At 37.6% G+C, this 25,230-nt stretch overlaps 1 protein-coding gene across 3 annotated transcripts in view; it reads left to right on the top strand.

The window, feature by feature from the left end:
- Positions 1-25,230, top strand: part of usp45 (ubiquitin specific peptidase 45) — a 201,733-nt gene that overhangs the window by 26,943 nt on the left and 149,560 nt on the right. For all 3 annotated transcript variants that reach the window (XM_051925500.1, XM_051925499.1, XM_051925502.1), the window contains exon 3: positions 6,615-6,784. In XM_051925500.1, coding sequence (XP_051781460.1) covers positions 6,615-6,784 — 170 coding nt within the window. The remainder of the gene's footprint in view (positions 1-6,614; positions 6,785-25,230) is intronic.

The raw sequence follows: 25,230 nt of genomic DNA, 5'->3' as shown, positions 1-25,230 counted from the left end.
AGGATGCTACGGGAAGCCGATATCAAATACAGCCTCTTGTATCCTGCCAAACTGAAAGTGGAAGTTCAAGATCGACATTATATTTTCTTCAGCAAAGAAGAAGCTGAAAAAGAATTAAAGAAGCTGTTTCCGACACTTTTTTGAAAGTTAATTAAAGAGCCGTATTCTATCAAGGCACGGGAAGGACCTATGATCTGATCGCTGGATCCATGTTTAAAGAGACTGGTATTATAATTATACATCCCTTATTTTCTTTTTTTTTTTTTTATCTGGACTTTATATGTTATATGTTTATGTTTTAATCAGAGTTATAGAGTTATAGACGTGAGTGTGAAAATGTGGAAGTGATTAAAGTAGGATTCGTTTTATTATTTTTTTTTATTTTTTTTTATTTATTTTTTTATTTTACTATACCTTAAAGTAGACTGTTTAACTTCATACCCTTGGTTTATTGCTTGTTCTACTATTTATATAATTACCATTATACTATTACAGTAGGAATTACCAGGTTTATCCTAGACTAGTTTTTAAAATCATTCCCAGGGTTGTTTTTTTTTTTTTTTTTTTTTTTAAATCTTAATATCTTAACTTAAAAGCGCTGAAGATTATTTCAAGCTTAAATATTGTTAATGAGAACATTTTCGGCAGATAGTATTAAGAATTTAACTGCAAAAGATATCTCTGTTTTAATTCTGTAACGCCGCTGCAGGGTGGGGTTTGTTTTGTTTTGGACGTGCTCTGTCTCTTCGTATGTCAGAGGACTGGAACATCGCGAAGTGGGATCTAGCCTCATGTGGGGAGGCAAAATGGGGGGGTGGGGGGATAAAGGGGGGAGAGAAGGAGAGCAGGTTATATCTAATCTATTCTTGTAATCCTTATAATTATAAATATCAATGCAACAATAGGCTAAAATGCAACAACTCATGGGGAATCTTGAAACTAAGATTAAAACTGCCATATTACCAATTAAAACTATAAATGACATTAAAAACTCAGAATCAATGTCTCCATGATGGGACAGTTAACTTTGTGAGCTGGAATGTTAAAGGCCTGAATCACGAATTAAAGAGAAAGAAAGTATGCTCTCACCTAACAGGCTTAAACGCTAAAATAATATTTCTACAGGAGACCCACTTACTAACCAAGGATCAGTTCAGATTACAAAAAGACTGGACTGGCCAAATGTTCCATTCTAGCTTTATAAAGAAAACTAGAGGGGTGGGAATTCTCATACATAGAACAGTTCCATTTGTAGCATCAGAGGTAGTGTCGGACCCTGAAGGGAGATATGTGATGGTCACGGGCAACTTATATAACAGTAAAATGATTTTGATAAATGTTTATGCACCCAATGTTGATGATAAGGAATTCATGCAAAATCTATTTGCATCCATTCCCAATGTGAACACTCATAAAATTATTATGGCTGGGGACTTTAATTGTGTTTTAAATCCACTCTTAGATAGGACTCCTGTGACAGGGGGGACGACATCTAATACTGCAAAGATAATTACACAGTTTTTAAATGATCACAACTTATCAGACCCCTGGAGGTTTCTTAACCCAAACTCAAGAACATATTCGTTCTACTCACCAGTGCATTATAGCTACTCAAGAATTGATTATTTTTTTATAGATAATAATTTCCTGCCTACAATTAAATCATGCAAATATGACACAATTGTTATCTCTGACCATGCCCCTCTAGTCTTGGAGCTAAAATCATTAAGCCCCTCAAACTCACCTCGCAGATGGCGTCTTAACCCTCTTTTATTGGCAGACGAGAACTGCACAGAATTTATATCCAAACAAATCAGCTTCTTCCTAGAGACAAACACGTCCACAGAGGTTTCTGCAGGAACACTCTGGGAAACTCTAAAGGCCTTCTTAAGAGGCCAGATTATTTCATATCTTTCCCATAGAAATAAATTAGAAACCAAGAAAGTGTCAGAGCTAAGAAATGAAATTACTAGAATAGATGAAGAACAAGCCAGGCGTCCAAGTGAAGCTCTTCACAGGAAAAGGCAGGCCCTGCATACAGAACTTAACATCTTAACAACTAAAGAAACTGAACAACTTATTTATAAGTCTAGACAGCATTACTATGAACACGGAGAAAAAGCTAATCAGCTTTTAGCTCAACAAATTCATAAACAAGAAGTTCACAATGCAATACCAGTAATCACCAACAAGAATGGAGAAGAAATCATCGACCATAATAAAATAATGCACACATTTAGAGATTACTATAAGTCTTTATATTCCACTGAGCCCAAAGAAGACAACACGCAATCTAATGCATTTCTGGATAATTCACAAATACCACAAATAGATGCTTTAAGTGCTGAGGAACTGGATAAACCTCTAACGCTAACAGAATTACTAGACGCTATAAAGTCACTACAAAGCGGGAAATCATCAGGCCCTGATGGTTACCCCGTAGAGTTTTATAAGAAATTTTCCACTCAGCTAGCTCCACTCTTATTGGTAACATTTACAGAAGCTAAAGACCACCAAATACTACCTCAAACATTTCGACAAGCATTAATCACCGTCTTTCCTAAACAAAATAAGGACTTGTTACAATGTGCATCATATAGACCAATTTCACTCCTGAATAATGATGTTAAGATACTCTCAAAAATCCTAGCTAGAAGGATGGAGAAAGTGATGCCCTCGGTAATATCACAAGATCAAACTGGATTTATTAAAGGCCGACATCTATCTTCAAATCTCCGACGCTTGTTTAATGTTACATATTCACCAGCAAAATCAAACACCCCAGAGATATTACTATCATTAGACACAGAAAAGGCATTTGACATGATCGAATGGAATTACCTTTTCACTGCATTGGAGAAATTTGGGTTTGGCCCGAATATATGTGCTTGGATCAAACTACTGTATACCAGTCCAGAAGCTTCAGTTTGTATTAATAACATTTGCTCAGACTACTTTAAACTAGAACGTGGTACCAGACAAGGATGTCCCTTGTCGCCACTGTTGTTTGCAATCGCTATTGAACCACTGGTGGTTCACTGCCGAAATTCTTATCAGATAAAGGGGATTGTCAGAGAAGGACTGGAACAGAAAATTTCTCTATATGCAGATGATATGGTCTTATATATATCGGACCCAGAAAACACTGTCCCTGCTGTTTTAACAGCACTAACAGAATTTCAAAAGATATCTGGTCTTAGAATTAATCTGAATAAAAGTATACTCTTTCCAGTGAACTCACAAGCATATAATATTAAATTAGACACCCTACCTTTTACCATAGCAGATCAGTTTAAATACCTAGGGGTAAATATCACAAGTAAACATAAAGCTCTTTATCAACAAAATTTTGGCGTCTGTATGGAAAAAATTAAGCAAGACTTGCATAGATGGTCAACCCTTCATCTCACTCTAGCCGGAAGAATTAACATTGTTAAGATGAATATCCTTCCTAAACTTCTCTTTTTATTTCAAAACATTTCAATATATATCAATAAATCGTTTTTTAAACAGTTAGATTCAATAATAACCTCATTCATTTGGAACTCAAAACACCCACGTATCCGAAGAGCGACCCTACAAAGACCTCAGGCAGAAGGTGGCATGGCTTTACCTAATTTTCAGTTTTATTACTGGGCAGCAAACATACTAGCCATAAAAACCTGGACACAAATAAATGCACATACACAGGCTTGGTCTGCAATAGAAGTAAAATCCTGTAGTACTTCTTTATATTCCCTGCTCTGCTCTCCAATAAATGAAAGTTATCGCAAATATACTAATAACCCAATTGTGCTTTACTCACTCAGAATATGGAACCAAATTAGGAAGCATTTTAAGATGGAAAATCTTTTATCAGTGGCACCTCTGCAAGAGAACCACCTCTTTCAACCTTCGCAAGTATATCCAGTTTTTAATACCTGGAAAAGTTTTGGGATTAAAATGCTCAGAGATCTTTATATAGACAACATATTTACATCTTTTGAACAGTTACGTTCAAAATTTAACCTCCCAGCTACACATTTCTTTTACTATCTTCAAATTAGAAATTTTGTTAAACAGAAATTGCCCGATTTCCCCCACCTTGCACCCTCCACAATGCTGGAAAAAATACTGCTCAATTCCGAGGAAACAAACACTATTTCCACAATATATAAAATCTTATTAGAGTCCCTACCTTTCAAAGATCCAAGAGGACATTGGGAAGAAGATCTCTTAATCAATATATCAGAAAAGGAGTGGAAGGTAGCAAAGCAGAGAATTCACTCGAGTTCTATATGCGCAAAGCATAGAATTATTCAACTAAAAATTATATATCGAGCTCATCTGTCTCGCTTAAAACTGTCCAAAATGTTTCCAGGCCAGGATCCAACCTGCGAGCGCTGCAACCAAGCTCCTGCCTCACTGGGTCACATGTTCTGGGCCTGCACCAAACTAACATCATTTTGGACAAAAATTTTTAAGTGCCTCTCAGACAGCCTTAGTATCACAATCCCTCCTAACCCACTAACAGCTGTGTTTAGTGTCCTTCCAGATGGACTGGAATTGGAGAAGGACAAGCAAACGGTGATTGCATTCACTACACTCTTGGCACGCAGACTTATTTTGTTAAATTGGAAGAATCCTAATTCTCCTCTTATAAGTCAGTGGGAAACCGATGTTTTATATTATTTGAAATTGGAAAAAATCAAATTTTCAGTTAGAGGATCTGTACAAAATTTTTTCAAAACATGGCAGGATTTAATCAATATTATTTTAGAATAAGAGAAATAACTATTATTGCATTTAACTCCCTTCTTCATCTCTTATTTATATAGATATTTACTTCTCCCCTTCTTTTGTCTAATGTTGCCTTATTAAAAAGCTTAAAGACATTTTCCTTTAGCTAAGCTCTCCTTCTCAGGGGTGGGGTTTGATTTGTTTTCAAATTTGTTGGGTTATAAATTGATCTGTTTGTATGGAATGATTACAATGAAAATTAATAAAATAAAAATATTTTAAAAAAAAAGAAACTTAAAAAATGCAGAAGCAAATACAAAAAGTAAGGATTTGAAGAAGTGTGATACTTTGTTTTGTTGTTTTTCTAAAATTGCAAAAGTCTATTTTCTGCAAGTGGAGTGACACTCTTAGAGTGTTTCACCAATTTTTCACTGTTGCCTGAGTGTACTACATGTTTTACAAATGGAAAATGTTCCCTGTTTACCAGTATAGAAGCAGCTAAGTAGCAGACCATGGATGTTTCTGTGATAATTTGGTTCAACATTTTCCCCCATGGCTTTGATGGTTTTAAGAGATCTGAACTCCAAGCCCCTATGCACTGTCCACCTCACCCAAAGTATTATGAATGAGTGCTGTTAGGCTGTTAAGCCCCTCTCAAAAGACCTGGTACAAAAAGTACAGATGAATAAAGAAAAAGAGCTGGAGACTGTTGCAGAACATAATTGAAACTGAATTAATCATTGCAGTTACAGCAGTATAAGAAAGAAGACAAAACCTTACTGTCACAGGGGACACCAGGTCAATTTCTATCGTTTAGTCAACATAATAGGTTGATCTTGTATGTATGTGGGGTGGTAGTAGCATAGTAGAAAAAAACATTACATCAAGGCCAACTGTACTTCACCTTCCTAAGCAAATACAAATTAAAGGGTACACTACAAAGCTGAAAGATTTAAAGTAATTACAGTGCTTTTAGTGTTCACCTGCCTGCTTGACTTTCATGTTTTATAGTTTTTCAACATTGAATCACAATAAATTTAGATCTTAAAAATATTTTTTCACTTTGACATTTAAGAGTCATTTTGTGATGACCAGTATCAAACATTCGTAATTAAACCCACTGTGATTCAGTGTTTTAAAACAGTCCAAAGGGAGTGAATATTTTTTACAGGAGCTGGATGTGTGATTTGGGCATTATAAATAAAATATTAATATTGCTTTGAAACAGAAGTTTCAGAATGATTAAAGAAAAGTATTTCTGAAAGCTCAAAAATATTTTCCCAAAAAAATATTGGATTGTTGTTACAGCCATGCCTTTACTTTTCTTTACTTTTTTACCTGCTTATTCAATTTAGTGTTGTGAAGAGCTGATCCATCTACTAACAACACTGAGTATATAGGAGGAAGAAACATTGGAAGGAAACTCTGGGGTATATGGAATAATACCCAAAAAGTCATGTAGAGAATGTAAAAAAGCCACACTAACAGTGCTTTGGCCAGGTTTCAATTTCAGGACTGAGAAGCACCAGTGGTAACCAGTGTGCCATCCTTGCATTTTGGTTGAAACTCCCAATTACTTTAATGTTCATACATTTATGAATCATTTCAAAGTAGCTTCAAACAGCTCAGTTTTTGTATTTTGTATTTTAATTTACTTTTAAACAGATATCTATTACAGATCAGAAATTAACATTATGCATACTGATATGCTTTTAAAATATGTCAGCTTTGCGTTATTAAAAACGAGTATGTACCTGTTAGAGGTGTACATTTCAAATATATTTCAAATCAAGTGTAGGAAGATTAAACATGTTAGCATTCTTTTCATATAGCATGCTTGTCTATTAAATATTCATGCTATTGCCAACCAGAAAATTGCATTTATTCCCTTTCAGGAGTTCCTTGTCAACATGTTAGTAGAGCAGTAGATGTAACCTCTGTGAAAAAAGCTGTGACACAGAGTGTATGGTCAGTCTGCTCAGAATGCTTGAAAGAAAGAGTTATGTGTGATGGGGAACCTTCTGGACCATTTGATGTCTTGCTATGCCTTAAGTGTGGTTTCCAGGTAAGATTGTTTTTTATTTCTCTATAGTATTTTATAAATGCATATTTTCTAGAAATTTTATAAAAACATCTATTTTTGGTTTACATTATCATTTCCTAATTTTTTAAAGTTATGTTAGTGATGACACTGCAGTTTAGCATTTGTCAGTTTTCAGATACCACTTATCTTCAGTAACATTAGTTGTGCGCCTGATTGATGAAGGTAAATATTTTTAAAGTCCACAACACACTTTAAAAATACAGAATATTAGAATTTGCCTTGCCATACTTTGTCATCAGATCTTAGACGTTCATAAATTAGGCAATGCATCGTGAGAAAAGTTTAAAAAATATCACCACCATAGTGTGCAGCTCAGCATATATCCTGGCCATACCATAAAGAACTCACAGCAAAGTCTTCAGCCTTTTATAACATTCTGGCATATTCAGCTGTATAGAGTTCTACACTGATGTGCACATCCATTCAACCTGGTTCCTGATTAATCATTCTTCTGAGCTATTATTACAAAGTATTCTATTTTTTAATGTAATGTTTTAAATTGTCAGCATACTGTAAATACTTGTCTTAAGCAGTATGTCTTTGGATTTATGCAAGTAATAGCAGAGTACCTAGTGAGAAACCCACATAGGCATAGCAGACTTTGCAATCCCATACAGACAACCAGGCCTCTTGATTTGTGCAGCATCTCCACAAAATTAAATTAAACTTTTTTGTGTGTTTTACCTTTATTTTTTATTTTGTTGCATGTTTGTGTTTATATAAATATATTTGTAATACTATAGTGAAAACATTGTTTATATTTCATAGCACCAGTTTACACCATTTCGTGTTTGGTACTGTGCGCTTGTGGGCACCCTCTTGTTGACTGACATCCTTATAAAGATGGTACACTCTTTTTTCCAGCCTGCTGTTTGATAATGAACAACTAAGGTTCCAACCCTGGTTGGAAATTAATTCAGAAATGTGAATACCTTATCCTTATATTAGTCAAAACAATTTCAAATGACAAGTGATAGTAAGTGTACAATAATAAGAACTTGATGAAATGAGCAATGAATCCAGCACCAACTTGACATGACACAGAGTTCCTTCCATGTAACTGAAGCTTTCTGGATTGGCTGTGGTGCCCCACAACCATAAATTACACTAAGCAAGCTAGAAAATGTATGGATGGAAGCAGATTTGAAGTTTACAGTTTTTTTTTTTAATTTAGGACTGCAGATAGCTTTCAATACTTTAATCATTGTTTAAAATGCTAAGATTTACCATTACTCTATTTATCTGAATTACCCACGTAACACTTTCAGACCGTATAGTGCCTTGATGTCAGTAGCAGATTCAAAATTGGCAGCAGAATCATCAGTGCACCTCAACTATTTTAACAGACTAGCTACAAAAGAACACACAACTCACATGGTTTTATTCTTTAATAGTTGTAGTTTCTAAGGCTGCAACATGTACAACGTGTTTAATGGCTGCCTAGTAAAATCAGAGAAGCTTGCTTGCATTCTAAATCAGTGTTTCTCAATCACAGGGTTGTGAATCATCATGTTTGGGTCACAAGCTCAAAGTTGATGCTAAAATCTGTTTGTCATTGCACTTGTTACACCAAGGGGAGCCCACACCCCACTCTTTGATATTTCATTCTGTTCATCAATACACTTGTTGCACAAAGAGATTCCTCACCACCCAAACCTCTCCCACCATTTATATATTCACTTTGTTACTATGCTCAATAAACATACAACCCCATAATGCTCTTCGGTGTTGTATTCTCTTTGTCATTACTCGACTGTGTACTGCATTGCTGCATTTTCCATTTTTTTTCACAGAGGAAAATATTGCCCAGGGTCATCATTAACCAAAATCAGAAGAAAAAAAAAAACGGTGTCTTGGAGCCGTAATAGCTGAAAAACACTGTTTTAAACTAGTTCAGTCCTGCAACCACTTTCAGTTGTCCCCAAAATGTGGTATCTTTTTACATACAATCAGTGTGTAAGAGAAGCTTTTTTTTCATTCTACAGTGCCTATAGAAAGTTTTGACCCCTCTGGAAGTTTTCACATTTTATTATTATGCAGCATTCAAACACAGTGGATTCATGGATACTGGATGGCAGAAAAAATTCTGTAATTTCAAAGACCTCTGCAAAGTGGTTGAAACTAATTACAAGTGTAAAAAACACAAAATAATCGATCACATAAGTATTCTTCATGTCTGTATTTAGTAATTTAACCTTTGACTGCACTTCCAGACTTGAGTCTGTGTGAATGTTTCACTATTCTTCTTTGCAAAACTGCTCAAGCAGTTACATCAAGTTTTCCTCCAGGAATTCCTAGTATTTTGCTGTCTAAATGTTACCATCTATCCTCACAAGATTTTCACAGCCTGTTGCAGAAATGCACCTTCACAGCATGATGCTGTCACTACCAAGCTTCACACTAAGAATGGTGTGGTTTTTATATAGTGTTCAGTAAATGATTTCATCATGCCAAACATGGCATTTAGTGCGATGACCAAAATGTGCAATTTTGGTTTCATCAGACCACAGACCTGACTTCAGAGTCTCTCATTATCCTTCTGGCCTAACTCATTCTGTGTATTTTTAAACAGTTGTTTTCTATTTGCCACTTTATCATAAAGCTACGGCTGGTGAAGTACCTGGGGAAAATCTTCCTGTCCATAATCAACATGTCCATTGTGGGCTTAAATAATTCCTTTTGATGTGTCACCACCTAGAAAAGCCAAAAGTGCCCAAAATACAACAAAAACTTGTTTTTTATGTTTCAGTACTTAATAATAGAGAACAACAACAACATTTATTTCTATAGCACGTTTTCATACAAACAATGTAGCTCAAAGTGCTTTACATGATGAAGAAAGAGAAAAAAGACTAAATAAATGATTAAAATTAGGGAACACTAATTAACATAGAATAAAAGTAAGGTCCGATAGCCAGGGATGACAGGAAAAACAAAAAAAAACTCCAGACGACTGGAGAAAAAAAATTAAAATCTGCAGGGGTTCCAGGCCACGAGACCACCCAGCCCCCTCTAGGCATTCTACCTAACATAAATGACCTCAAACAGTCCTCATTTTATTCAGGGTTAACATGGAAGAATTTGATGTGATGGTCATGTGGACTTCTGGCCTTTGATCCATCAGTGTAGGGACATCATGGTGCTTTGATTAGGTGGTGGTGGCGCAGATCGCCATCACAGAAAACCAGAAAAAGAACAGAAGAGAAAGTAGGGGTTAGTACAGATTTTGGAACCACCATGAATAATAATGATAAATCCTGATGCTCTGCATATTCAATTAATTATCTAAGATGAAACTATGAGAAAGTCATATTAAAGTAGTAGTGTTTTAAAGTGCTCCACTGTATTAGCCTGGCAAATTCCTATTGGTAAGCTATTCCAGATTTTAGGTGCATAACAGCAGAAGGCCGCCTCACCACTTCTTTTAAGTTTAGCTCTTGGAATTCTAAGTAGGCACTCATTTGAAGATCTAAGGTTACGATTTGGAGTGTAAGGTGTAAGACATTCCAAAATATAAGATGGAGCAAGATTATTTAAGGCTTTGTAAACCATAAGCACTATTTTAAAGTCAATTCTAAATGGTACAGGTAACCTACTGTATGTAGTGACATCAAACTGGGGTGATGTGCTTGGATTTTCTTTTGCAAGTTAAGATTCTAGCAGTTGCATTCTGCACTAGTTGCAATCAATTGATGTCTTTTTTTGGTAGTCCTGAGCAGGGGGAAAAACACAAGGAGAAAAAGTAGCAAAATAAATAAAGGAAATTAAAATAGTCTCTTTTTTCCACTTACATCTGGCAGAAGGTACTATAGCATCTGAACCAGTTTTGCCAGGTACTATAATAGATTGTATCCCTTAGCCATCCGGACTCTGAAACTCTGTGCTGCCCTCTTGCCCTCAGATCTGCCCCAGTAGTGAATTTATATGCAGTACATTTGTTACACGTCACTACTGTTACTTATTAATTTTTTATTACTATCTAATTCAAATTATTACTATCAATGGCACTTACATATTTTTTATTTTTTATTATCTATTATAGTATAGTTCTTCACCTGTCTTGCACTTGTCCTGTGTTTATATATATTTTGCACCACAGTCGTAGGCAGCATTATTTTGTGCATCTGTATGCTGCAGTACTGCGTTTGGATTGTATGACAATAACACCACTTGACTTGACTTGAAATCTGTTAACCTCATTGTGTCTATTAAAATACAGGAGTTGTACACATGCCTGTCAAGCAGGATTCCTTACTCACTCGAGACTCTTCTATATCACTATTCATATCTTTTCACACTGTTACTGTTATAGCCTCTCTTCCACCCCTGCAGCCATTCAGCTGGATCCTGACTCCAAAATCAGCAGACTTTAAGCCAGATGCGCTTGTAAACCCTGGTTTAAAAGTACCTCCAGGGTTGTACTGGGAATAACTTCCAATAACAGGACTAAAATTTAGAGCCTCTAAAGCATCTTTCACTGTCCCTTATAGTGGCCCAAGGTATCTCTGAAACTTGAGACTTCAGGTTTCTTTTCAAAGGCCCAGCCTATTTACATGGGTGGCAGGGAGTTATGTATTCAATACGGTACCTCCCTGCTCCCATTAAGTTTGCTGGTGGACTGCTGCTCTACTAAAAAGTGTCTCCAATTTAGGGCTGGATAATGTGGACTTAAATTGATGTTATGATTATTTTGTTCACAATGTGATATTCGGTATATTTTGGTATATTCTGTATACGCCACAAAGATTGAAGCACCATATTGACTCCTGTACATGTTTTCTATACAGTCTGGTATATTTTCTTACAATAACATGAAATTTAAGCAAAGTCATTTTTCCTCAGTGTTTCATGACCAAGAGAAATGGCTTAAATAACATGCTTTTTTCAAACATTTTTGTTTTATATCTCCTCTACTTATTTTTGAATTTCCATTGTATGTATTAGGTTTCATTATTTTTGAGCTGGAGGAAAAAGTCAAAGGTAAGGTTTTGAGTTAGTGGTAAGACATGGGCAGTAAAGGGAGCACAAAAGAAGATGGATGTGGCAGAACGTATGTTAAAAAACATTTCATGGGATATACATATTTGTTCACATAACTGTATATCAGCATCCCTATATATATCAACAGATCCTTCTTTAAGAGCTCAATTCAAAATGGCCATGCTTAAAAAGGTGTAACTACATAGATCTAAAGCCGATTGAAGCATGGTATTAACTAGCGTTGAGTTTAATTGCAGGCCTGCAAATAATCATATAGTGCAATATTGGAAATTAGCAGAAGTCCGCAAAACCACACCTGCTTACTTAGCCAGAGAAAAGAATTCTTGTTTTAAATCTTAAGTTGAATGCTTTGCTCTGTGCTGCAGCCAACGCTATTTATCACTTTAACAGCAATCCAGTTGTTTACTGTTTACTCATAACCAATATAGAATCAGTGAAGCCCACATTTTAAGATAGAGAAGCTTCTTTCTATTAATTAGAATTATTTTTATGCAGTGAATCAGGGGTCTTATTTATAAAACTCTGTGTGGATTTAAGTGTGAAAATAAGCATACATCAAAAAACAGGAAAATGTATACTCCAAAAGAAAAATCAGATTTATAAATCCTGGAGTACTCAAATTTCTACACAATTTACCCTTTATAAATCAAAATCATCATATAAATTTGCGTATTTCAGTGCACCTCATGGATCTTGCTAATCATTGCATCCTTGTGCATATATAATGAGCAGATTTATAAGGTGAGACAATGACAACAAGAGAAGAGAGAAAAAATGAAACTCTGAAAACTGCAGGATAGAAGTTCTTTTCTCTATAGGTGAGCCATGTAAAGATCCTGTATTTGGTGTCTTTAGTATGAGTGTCACTAACAAGTGAAAATACACTCTGTGGCCATTCAGAACTGCTGTAATTCTTTGTGGCATAGATTCAACATGGTGCTGGAAACATTCCCAGGGATTTTGGTCCATAGTGAAATGATAGCATCATGCAGTTGCTCCTGAATTGTCGGCTGCACATCCATATCATCAATCTCCCATTTCCACCATGTCCTAAAGGTGCTCTATTGGATTGAGATGTGGTGACTGTTAGGGCCTTTTGAGTACAGTGAACTAACTGTCATATTCAAGAAACCAGTTTGAGATGACTTGAACTTTGTGACATGGTGGGTTATCCTGCTAGAAGTGGCTATCAGAACACTGCACTCAGAAACAATATTCAGGTAGGCTGTGGCATTTAAGTGATGTTCAATTAATACTCAGAGGCCCAAAGTGTGCCATGAAAACCCACACCATTACACCACCACCACCCTGAACCGGTGATACAAGGCAGGATGGATACATGCTTTCATGTTGTTGACACCAAATTCTGACCGTACCATCCAAATGTCGCACTAGAAATCAAGACTCATCAGACCAGGCAATATATTTCCAATCTTCTGTTGTCCAATTTTGATGAGCCATTGCAAAGTGTAGCTTCAGCTGCCTGTTCTTAGCTGACAGGAGTGGCACCCAGTGTGGTCTCCTGCTACTATAGCCCATCTGTTTCCAGGATCGATGTGTTGTGCATTCAGAGATGCTCTTTTGCATACTGAGTGGTTATTTGAGTTACTGTTGCCTTTCTATTACCTTGAACCAGTCTGGCCATTCTCCTTTGACCTCTGGCATCAGCAAGGCATTTTCACTCCGAGAACTGCTACTCACTGGATATTTTACCTTTTTTGGATCATTCTCTATAAACCCTAGAGATGGCTGTGTGTGAAAATACCAGTACATCAGCAGTTTCTGAAATACTTAGACCAGCTCATCTGGCACCAATAACCATACCACGTTCAAAGTCACTTACATCACCTTTCTTCCACATTGTGGTGCTTGATTTGAACTTCAGCAGGTCTTCTTTATAATGTCTACAAGCCTAAGTGCATTGAGTTTCTGACATGTGATTGGCTGATTAGATATTTGCATTAACAAGCAGTCGGACAGATGTACCTAATAAAGTGGCTGGTGAATGAATATTGAATGGCAACTTGTTTTTGTTGCCATGAATGGGGCAAGCTCTACCAGTCTCTCCCTTGAAATGAAATTGAAAAAAAAAAGATGTGAGGAGTTTCCAGTGCCACACCAGTGCCTTCTCAACATGTCTTCAGTGTGTCCAGCAATGAATATTTCCTCAAAGATGTGGCACTGTAGACACAAAAAACACAATCATAGCTATTCATTAATTGAGCTGGGAGCAGGTAGACTAAATAAACCGAGGAAAAGCCAAGTAAGTTCTTCAGTGCAGATGTAACTACAATAGAGTCTGTACATCATAGATGGGGTGAACAAAATGTAAATTCAAATGGTAGTCTGTTGGGCTACCATTTTGCAAACATGGTAGTCCAAGTATGCCTTTTAGTAGCCCAGCTTTAATACAGGTTTTATTGGGTGGGAGGGGGGTTATAAGCAATTTTTTACAGCAATATTTATTTGTAAAATTTTGTTGTACATAGGTGCATAGGACATTTCTACCATGATTGTTGTGTGTTTTTGTTTCCTTCAATGTACTCAAAAATATTTTATCAAAAAATGAAATGAAATAGTGCATTAATATTATTTTCAGAATTATTTTAGACCCCTCACCAATTATTTTCTGTGTCAAAAACATCATCAGTTTGACTTTCAGTATTATTCTGTGATGAGGTATATCCTTTACAGTGTCATACACTTTTAATTGACCATAACCAATGATCTGTATCTGTAGCTGTATTAAAATTTGTCACGCTTGGACCATTAAGAGGGTGCCCTCGTTATAAAGATGAGGTTTAGGCCTGATAAAGCATGTTCACACTGTTTTTTTGGAAATATTAGTAAGCATTACCTCAACCTCGAGTATACCTGTTAGGAGCCCAGAGTACATAATGGTGAGCATCATATTTTTATAAAATTCTTCTCTTGCCCTTTCTGTGACTGCATAAGGAGAGATCTGTTTGAAATTGAGCATAACTCTCCGATTTCTAAAGGTTAATGTCCATTTCCTGAGGCTGAACCCTTAAAAGTTTTTGACAGGAGCATTATTGGAACATTCATGCTTTCACATGTGATCAACAAGCTGCTAAAAGTTTTAAGTTATTTTCTCAGCTGTAACAAGCCCTGCCAGTTGAAAAGAGTTACTTGCTGCATCAGTGTACTTTTTCGTTTCCATGTTGTACATTTTATGAAATGATTCAGCACTGCTTTATCATTTGTTAATCTTTTGGGCTTACTAGCATAGTAAATAGTCTGATGTTGCTCTGCTTTTTCACCTTTACAATCTTAAAATTAGTTTTTTCCTAAGAAAGGACCGCTTTTATACAGTATGTGGTTTAAAAATCTGTAACAAAGTATGTGTTAATTATTACTTTATTTATATTGCAGTAGTTGAGAAGAAGATACTATTAACTTTTGGCCTTTTCATCCTCGCTGCCCCAGTTGCTTTACAGCCAGCGATACTATTTTTGATGCTTGCTTGCTGCACAATTTTACTATATTACTTACTAGTGTATTTGTGGGAGAGTATAATATTCTCATAAGTAGGTGACCTACATGATGAAGAGTTAGAAAATTTTTCCTTCCTTGTGCTTTGATGACCTGTTCTGTCCTATTCAGCCCTTCGTTCATTTTTCTGCCACCCTTTATCAAGCCTGTCCTTGAAATAGAAAACTTTGGGTGCATGTTGCCAGACCCACATTGCCACATAGTTTTAAAAAAAAAAAAATCCACAAGGGTTAAGGCAGTCTGGCATGCTATAACGACTTGTCTTTAAAAGTAAAACAAAAGTTAAGATCATATGTGAAGAACTGTAGGTTTTTATCAAATTGTTTTTGATTAGAAATATATTGCATCGACCAAAGATCTGAAATATCTGGTGGTGCATTGGACTTTCTCATTTTGTAGTGTGGCTGCTTGGAATTTAAAACTGATAGTCCCAGGTGTCTGTAATCACTTTTGAGGTTTAATATGTTTATCACGTTACAGTAAACCCTAGTTTATCACGGTTAATCTGTTCCAGACTCTACCGCGATAAATTAATTTTCGCGAAGTAGGATTCTTTATTTATAAATCGAATATTTTCGCAGTTAGAGTATAGAAAACATGTTTACGACCTTCTGAATACGTTTTTTTAACATTATTAGAGCCCTCTAGACATGAAATAACACCCTTTAGTCACCATTACACTCGTATTACCCAATATATTAGACAAAATAAGAGAAAATAAGACGTATTAGACGTTACAAATATCATATTATTGTACTGTATATTTAATTTCACACACAGTTCTTACACACAACCACTAACCTATGAAGGCACGAACTCAGTAGGAGAGTCTTCAGGTTGTAAGCAGGAGCGCTGATCACACCCTCAGAGGACACCGATGCCCCTGGGAAAACCCCTGAAACAGCTGACAGTCTACCTTCACATTGCTCCTTACCCTTCTTACTTGCGCTATAATGCATGATAAACCTCTCACGCGGTACTCCGCTTACTTAAAAGTATTGTGCAGCGCCTCTCAGCTTTGGAATTGTTTGTTTTGTTTCTCTCTCTCTCTCTCAGACATTCTCTGCTCCTGGCGGAACTGTCATCTCTGACTTGTCATGGAGCACGTTTAAACTTTTGAAAAGAGACAAATGTTTGTTTGCAGTGCTTTGAATAAAGTTCTTTTTTTTCTACAACCTCCTGTGTCTCTGTGTAAATCTGTGACCCAAGCGTGACAAGGTGGTGCAGTATCTTCAGCAGGTGCGTCGTTGTCTTCTTCAGCTGAAGGAGTACTAGGAGTAGGCAGTGGGTGTCTGGGTGCGTGGCTGAAGAACATCTTGATAGGCAGTTGCTGGTGCTGTCTTTTCATATGCATGAGGAGGCTTTTGTAGGGTATTGTCATCTTTGATCATATCCAAGAGTTTCACCTTCTCCTGGATGGTAAGCCTCTTCCTCTGGCACTTAGTTTCATTGTCAGAAGGCTTAGAAAAAGCAGCACGTTTAGGAGCCATCGTGGGACTTAGATAAAAGTTCTCAGAAAGCGCATGCGTAGTGACGTAAGCGTGTATGAGAAAAAATCGCGATAGAGTGAAGCCGTGAAAGTTGAAGCGTGATATAGCGAGGGATCACTGTAGTGCACATTATAATAAAGGCTTGATGATATGAATTATTATATGCATGAGTTGTCATTTAGCTGGTTTGGCTACACTTTCCTACTTTTACTAAGGGTGTTGTAAAAGCCATTTGTTTGTTAGTTAGGTTATGTTAAATTAAGAGAAGTATTTTCTTATTTATGTTAAAATGTATGCCTATATAGTAGGGCATAGTCAGTTGGAGGTTCTATTATAATCCCCACAAACTAAATTATAAATGGAATGTTCTAATTATGTCTTGTCCCACTGACTACAGACTAGTACCAGTTTATGGTAAGGCACGGAGGGCAAACAGTTTCAAACCATACATATAGAAGGTATTGAATGTACTAAGTGAAGCCTGTTTAAGTTTATCATTAAGAAATAACACAAGTTTAACACAATAAAGCCAAGATTGTAATGAAACAGTAAATAAATCTTTTTTCCTTTTTTTGCCTTTTACTCGTGTGTGTGTGTGTGTGTGTGTGTGTGTGTGTGTGTTTGTGTGTGTGTGTGTGTGTGTGTGTACGTACTAACTTTTTTCTGAATTTTTCTGATTTGTTCCTTTTTAAATTTTCACTAAACCTTTTAAAAACACACTTTCGTTAGCACGTTTACTCATGCTGCATCTTACCTTGCCAAATCAGTGGCTGCTGAATTTTGGGAACCTGGAAAAGAAGTAGCTACAGGTGTTGTCCTACCAGGAATTATCATCAGAGGGAAAATAATTAGGCATGTATATGTATGTAATAATAATAAAATAATCCTGAGACTTTCTGGAAGATTTTTTCAAGTCCCGTCAGTTGAGACCTTGGCCATGAGATTTTTTCAAGTCACGCCCTCCTCTCAATCATTTGCAACAAACACGGTAATCTCACCTCTTATTTGTGTGAATGCTTTTGACAGACACATTTTCTGCTCTCTCAGCTCTTATAAATTTTTACGTTTTCCTCACTTTAAGTTCCCAATTAAAGAATATATATTATGTACAAATCCTATTGAAGAATTTCGTCATGAAGGGTTTTCAACAGAAAAAATGAGTACACGGACAATCCTAGCATTGAGAAACAATGAAGTCAAACGAATTAATGCCAAAAATGTTGATCGGTTACATGGCAAATTGGTTAAATGCATATCAATAGACTATGATGATCGTGTAGATAATGAAAACATCAACTTACAATATCCTGAAGAATAACTGCAACCGTTAACACCGTCCAGTCTTCAAACGCACAAATTATTGTAGAAAGAAGGATGTATCCAAGAAAGGTAATGTAGTACATCTTGCACAGATAACATTACACAACAAAGGAGATCTTGATGTACTATTCGTATTAAAACGTTAACAGTTTCCTGTTAGAATGGCTTTTGCAAAGACGATTAACAAATCTCAGAGCCAAACATTCGAAAAAGTCATTTTATTTAATAGAGAGAAAGAAACGAAATTCAGTCACGGGCAGTTATACGTTGCATTGTCATGATGAAAGTCCAAACACAGAATCAAAATTCAATGCGATATTGACGAAAATTTTATTAAAAAAATTGTTTTTAATGAAGTTTTACAGAAAAAGTGTAAATTTAAAATGTATTTGCACATTAATTTCAAAGCCAAACAGAACTAAATCATATTATCAACGAATACCATATTTACGCGTGTACCATGCGCACATTTTTTCCCAAAAATTAGCATTAGAAAATCAGGTGCGCGTCATACACGAGGAAATTTTTTCTGTGATGTTTTCTTCTTCTGCTTGGGTCTCTCGCTCGCGCGCTCGCGTTCTCTCTCTCCCGCTCGCGCGCTCTCTCTCTCGTCGCTCGCGAGCACGACGGAAGAAAGAAAAACTTTTGTCATGCAACAAAAACAGAAGGGCATTTCGTGGAAAACGTGCCCTAAATGCTTACTATACAATCATAATGCGCGTCGTACACGGGGCAAAAAATTTTTTCACGATTTTCTTTGTAAAAATTAGGGTGCCCGTCTTACACAAGGGCGCGTGGTACACGAGTAAATACAGTAAATCTAATGCAACATGAAACATAATTTACTGTCAAATTATTGCAACACCACTTTTTTAATATGATTAATTACTCTCTGTAATGTAAAATAGTTCTATTATGCATATTTAACAATTCCCATGAAAATAAAAATCTGTTTAAATTCTACAACTGCATTCCCATACACGAGCGACAGAACCGCAAAGAGGTTAGCGTGTAGCACAGACATGGGGATGGCCGAGCGAAGCGAGAGGTCATATATCCGGGAAAGAGCATCAGCGTCAGCTTGGAGAGCACCCCGACAATAAATGACAGTGAACCTATAAGGCTGCAGATCCAAAAACCACCTGGTAACCTGAGGGTTCAACTCCTTATGATCAGCCATCCACTGGAGAGCAGCATGGTCCGTAATGAGGGTGAACTCCTGACCCAACAGGCAGTATCGCAGTTGGGCCACTGCCCTTTTTATCACCAGTGCCTCTCGTTCAACCACCACATACCTCGACTCCCAGTCAAGCAGTTTCCGGCTCAGGTACATTACGGGGTGTTCGGCACCATCGATGCTTTGACTCAACACGGCTCCCAAACCTGTGTCCGAAGCATCGGTCTGGAGAATAAAAGGAAATGAGAAAGTAGGAGTTTTCAATATAGGTGGCGTTGTAAGGGCCAGTTTTAAGTCACAAAATGCACGCTCCGTTTTTTCATCCCACACCACTTTGTCAGGTTTGTCAAGGGCGCAGCTGTCTCTGAAAACTAGGGCACAAACCGGCGGTAGTAGCTCACTAATCCAAGAAAAGCCTGTACTTGCCACTTCGTTATTGGATGGGGCCATTTCAGAATGGCTTCGATTTTGGAACACTGTGGTTTAAACCCAAGGTAGCCTAAATATTTGCCTTCATTTAACCCGAAGAAACACTTCTTGGGGTTAATACGTAACCCGGCTCTCACTAGAATGGCGTTAAGAGAATGGTGTAAACCTGCAGCACATGTTCTTCCCAGGTGGCACGGTAGGCATTGTGGGGCTTTAGCACGCTATCTAACCAGATGCTGGAAGGTGGCCGGTGCCCCGAGCAATCCAAATGGGAGGACCTTGTACTCCACTAGGGGTACTGAATGCTGTTTATTCTTTTGTGGAGGCCGTTAAGGGAACCTGCCAGTATCCTTTACTCATATCAAGAGTAGTCAAATATTGCACATTCCCCAGCCGCTCGAGGAGTTCATCTACTTGGGGCATGGGGTACGCGTCAAATTTGGAGACCCGATTGAGATGTCAGAAGTCATTACAGAACCTCCAAGTCCCATTGGGTTTGGAGACAAGAACAATAAGACTGGACCATGGGCTGTGACTCTCCTCAATGATATCCATATCCAACATACGTTAGATTTCCAACTCCACCTCTGCACGTTTTGCTTGATGTCCACCCCCGGATCTGTGACTATGTCGTGCTGAATCAGCGAGGTATGGCTTGGTAACTTACTGACCACTTCCGGCATGGACAGGTTATCAGATTCTAGCTCCTGTCTTTGAAATGTGGTCAAATTAGGACCGAGGTTAAGATAGGATGTTAGCGAGAAAAGGGAGCGGGTTTGGCCGGAGTGAGGGTCGTCTTCCCTGTCCTCCCATGGCTTTAACAAATTGACATTGTAAACCTGCTTGCTCGACCGACGATTGGGCAGTTTGACCAAGTAGTCGACAAGCCCCTCTCTTTCTTTAACCTTGTATGGGCCCTGCCAATAAGCCAAAGGTTAGAGTGGGAAGTGGGCATGAGTACCATAACACGATCTCCCGGCTGGAATTCCCTCAAGGAGCAGTTTCTGTTGTAGTTCTGTGCCTGCACTGATTGAGCCTTCTCCATATGATCATTTAGCAGGGGCCAGATTTTCGCCAGTCAATCGCGTAACTGCATGATGTATTCCAAGATGTTAGTGGAGGAAAGGGCCTCTCCTTCCCAGCCCTCTTTTAGTGTATCCAAAATACCCCAGGGTTATCGTCCATAGAGTAATTCAAAGGGGGAAAACCTGTCGAGGCCTGTGGAACCTCTCAGTAAGCAAAAAGTACGAGGTGAAGTAGTTGGTTCCAGTTCCTCCCGTCCTCGTTGACTACCTTGTGGAGCATCTGTTTGAGGGTCTAGTTGAATATTTCGATCAGCCTGTCCATCTGCGGGTGGTACACAGACATCTTAAGATGCGTAATGCGGAGTAACTTGGCAAACTCCCTGAACGTTTCCAATGTAAAAGGTGTACCCTGGTCCGTAAGGACTTCTTCAGGTATACCCACTTGTGGAAAGAGCCCTACTAATTCCCATGCGATATTCTTTGTATTGGCTGTACGCAAAGGAACTGCCTTTGAGAATCGGGTACCACAATCGACCATTACCAATATATATTTGTGGCCTCTTGCTGAGGGCTCTAAGGGGCCAACGAGATTGACACCGATTCTCTCAAAGGGAATATCCATGAGGGGAAGAGGTACAAGAGGAGCATGTTCCCTCCAGGGTATCTGACAAAGTTGGCATTCTGGACAAGATTGACAAAATTGTTGGACCTCCTCGTTTATTCCAGGCCAAAAGAATTGGAGCTTTACTCTCTCCAATGTTTTTTCAATGCCTAAATGGGCGCCCAGGAGGTGAGTTTGCGCCAGCTCGCAGACTTAGGAACTAGCAACAGCATCCGGACCTCGCCCTCATGCTCTGCTACCAAATATAACAGGTCATTTTTTAATACAAAGTAGCATCCTTGTGTTGTGGGATTATTTGTGGTTTGTCCATCAGCGGAGACGATTGCATTCCTGGAAAACTTCAGGGAATCGTCATTCCACTGTTCTCATTTAAAGGATGCTGGCGTAGACCGAAATTGGAAGTCTAGGCCGAACAGGGGATCGGCACTTATGCCATGAGGTGGGTTCTCCACTCGCGGATCCTCACCTGGAGTCACTTCTGGGTCAAGGTCCGAAGTGGGGAATTCCGTCTCCAGGAACTCTGCGTCATCATCAGTTGCCAGAAGACACGGCGTGGGGGCAGCTGGGACAGACACCAGTTTGTCCATTACTAGACCCAACTTTTTTCTAGAAGTGGTGGTAACCATACTTCTTTGATAACAGTAAGGTTTGTAATATACAATTGACAGAGAATTGTAGTAACGGAAGTAGGAATGCTGGGAGGATGACACAGAGGATTTTGGGAAAGTGGTGACGTCATCTGTAAGTGAGCAGAGGTGAAGTCATCAGGGGGTTTTAGGAATAATATGGAAGCGTCTCAGATGTTTGAATGAGGCTTTTGACACAAATTCAAGGTGCCGTGGGTTTTTGTTGTTTGTCTGTTAAAGGGAGGTGTCAACACATTGTCTTAGTCTTCCCGTCTTGTGGTTTCTCCCAGCTCGTCGGGTCCTTTAGCTGCCCCCTAATCTTTGCAATTTTTTCAGGGTTCCTTTTCAATCCAGTCAAGCGTTAGGCAAGTGTCATTAAATAGCGCCACTGCACGATCAGTTATAATTTTTTCAGGGTTTCTTTTCAATAAAGTCAAGCGTTAGGCAAGTGTCATTAAATAGAGCCACTGCACGATCAGTTATAACTTTTTCAGGGTTTCTTTTCAATAAAGTCAAGCGTTAGGCAAGTGTCATTAAATAGAGCCACTGCATGATCAGTTGCAATTTTTTCAGGGTTTCTTTTCAATAAAGTCAAGCGTTAGGCACGTGTCATTAAATAGCGCCGCTGCACGATCAGTTGCAACTTTTTCAGGGTTTATTTTCAATAAAGTCAAGTGTTAGGCAAGTGTCATTAAATAGCACCGCTGCACGATCAGTTGCAATTTTTTCAGGATGTTTCTTTTCAATAAAGTCAAGCGTTAGGCAAGTGTCATTAAATAGTGCCGCTGCACGATCAGTTGCAGTTTTTTCAGGGTGTTTCTTTTCAATAAAGTCAAGCGTTAGGCAAGTGTCATTAAATAGTGCCGCTGCACGATCAGTTGCAATTTTTTCAGGATGTTTCTTTTCAATAAAGTCAAGCGTTAGGCAAGTGTCATTAAATAGTGCTGCTGCACGATCTGTTGCAATTTTTTCAGGATGTTTCTTTTCAATAAAGTCAAGCGTTAGGCAAGTGTCATTAAATAGCACTGCTGCACGATCTGTTGCAATTTTTTCAGGATGTTTCTTTTCAGTAAAGTCAAGTGCTAGGCAAGTGTCATTAAATAGTGCCACTGCACGATCAGTTGCAATTTTTTCAGGATGTTTCTTTTCAATAAAGTCAAGCGTTAGGCAAGTGTCATTAAATAGTGCTGCTGCACGATCTGTTGCAATTTTTTCAGGATGTTTCTTTTCAATAAAGTCAAGCGTTAGGCAAGTGTCATTAAATAGTGCCGCTGCACGATCAGTTGCAACTTTTTCAGGGTGTTTCTTTTCTTTAAAGTTCGAAACTTTTTCCCACATTGCAAACACTTCCTTTATCTCGGAGTGGAGGGCGGAGTGGTGGCTTTGAGGCTAGAGATCTGCACTGGCAATCGGAAGGTTGCCGGTTCGAATCCTGTAAATGCCAATAGGGACTCTGCTCTGTTGGACCCTTAAGCAAGGCCCTTAACCTGCAATTGCTGAGCGCTTTGAGTAGTGAGAAAAGCGCTATATAAATGCAAAAAATTATTAAAATTATTATTATTATTATTATCTCACTTTATGTGGTAACTTCCTCCGCGATACCGATCTCCTGCAGAACATCCATATGTTGCCGCATCTGTAGTTCCGTCAACTTCTCTGTCGTCAGTTCCTCAGAGCTCTTTGATGGCTCGTATTTTGAATTTTGGTTCGTAACTCAAGGCAAAAAATTGACCTAGTGACGGCTCGTATCTCAAAAAACTAATACGTTTAGGCACTCTTATCTCAAGGTACCACTGTGTGTATATATATATATATATATATATATATATATATATATATATATATATATATATAATCTCTATCGATAGATAGATATAGATATGTGCAATTTCTTCTGTCAAGTTTCCTTTTATAGTCCCAACTTTTGCATGGAAAATTGAATTGAATGAGCATATTTCATACCTCTTTTGGTGAGTATGGAAATTACAAAGAATAAAAAAAAATTGTACTCAAAAAATGAAATGTAGCGTCAAAACCAGGAAATCAAATGAATAAGCACCTAAATCCAAAACAATGCTTTCTAGTCAATAGTCCAGTGCAACTGAACCCTAAACACTAAACAAATTAGAAAAAATAATGCAAAGTTAGTACTGTAATTAGATTAAAAGCAAATTGAGCACACACTAAAACTGAATTGTCCACAATCTATGGTTGAGGTAGTGGCATTATTATATGCCACTTCTGGGACTACAGCCCCTAGCAACAAGTCACCACATGATAGCAATGGTTTAACGAAAATTGTAGCACGTGCTAGAAAACAACATTGTGTTATAGTAAAATTCAAAACATAATAATAAAATGTACAAAGATCAAACAAAATTATTATCAGAAAACTAAAAAATATTTGAATTATCCATAATTCAAAACCATAACTAAAAATTATTATGCCTCTTAGAAAAATTTTAAGCACTCAAAAAATGTATAATACTAAGGTTCTTAATACCTATATATGAAAATTGCTTAACTCAGCCTTCTGTAGCCTATGTAGAATTAAACCTACAGACAGTTTTGTTAAAAGTATCCTACTCAGTTTCCCTTTTCTTTCATCTTTTCCTATCCCTGGGGTGATACTGGCTATGTTGGATATAGATTCAAGCAGCATCTCCAGAGTATACCAACAAAATATCACCCCGTAACGATCCTGGGATCTAGCTCAATATGTACCAAGCATGACATCATTAAATAAAAATTGTTCATTGTTCACATACTGTATATCTTGTCTGAAATGTACCCAGGGTAGGATTCATACTATGAACGATGCCATCAAGAGCCTGTATCGCTGGGCCGCATGTTTTGGGAATGTCGCTCACTTTAACCATTTTGTGCAAAAATGTGAAACCATTTATAATACCTAAACAGCTGTGTTTGGAGTAATATCAAATGGGATAAAAGTGTGTTTTGAAAAATAAGTTGTGATAAACTATACCACACTACCTAATTTATTTTGCTCAAGTGGAAAAATACTTTCTGATCTTCAGTAAATCAGTGGGAAAGTGATGTTCTGTATTATCTCAGTTTGGCAAAAAAATTAGATTTTCTTTACGAGGCTTTGTTCAAAGTATTTTAGAACCGTCAAAATTTCATTAATGTATTCCTAAGTTTAACCTTATTGGCCTATGCTGAACCTTTTTTTTCACAGCTTAA

This window comes from Erpetoichthys calabaricus, chromosome 3, assembly GCF_900747795.2.
Source record: "Erpetoichthys calabaricus chromosome 3, fErpCal1.3, whole genome shotgun sequence".
In the NCBI taxonomy this organism is placed as follows: domain Eukaryota; kingdom Metazoa; phylum Chordata; class Cladistia; order Polypteriformes; family Polypteridae; genus Erpetoichthys; species Erpetoichthys calabaricus.
This window is presented reverse-complemented; position numbering and strand designations above follow the sequence as displayed.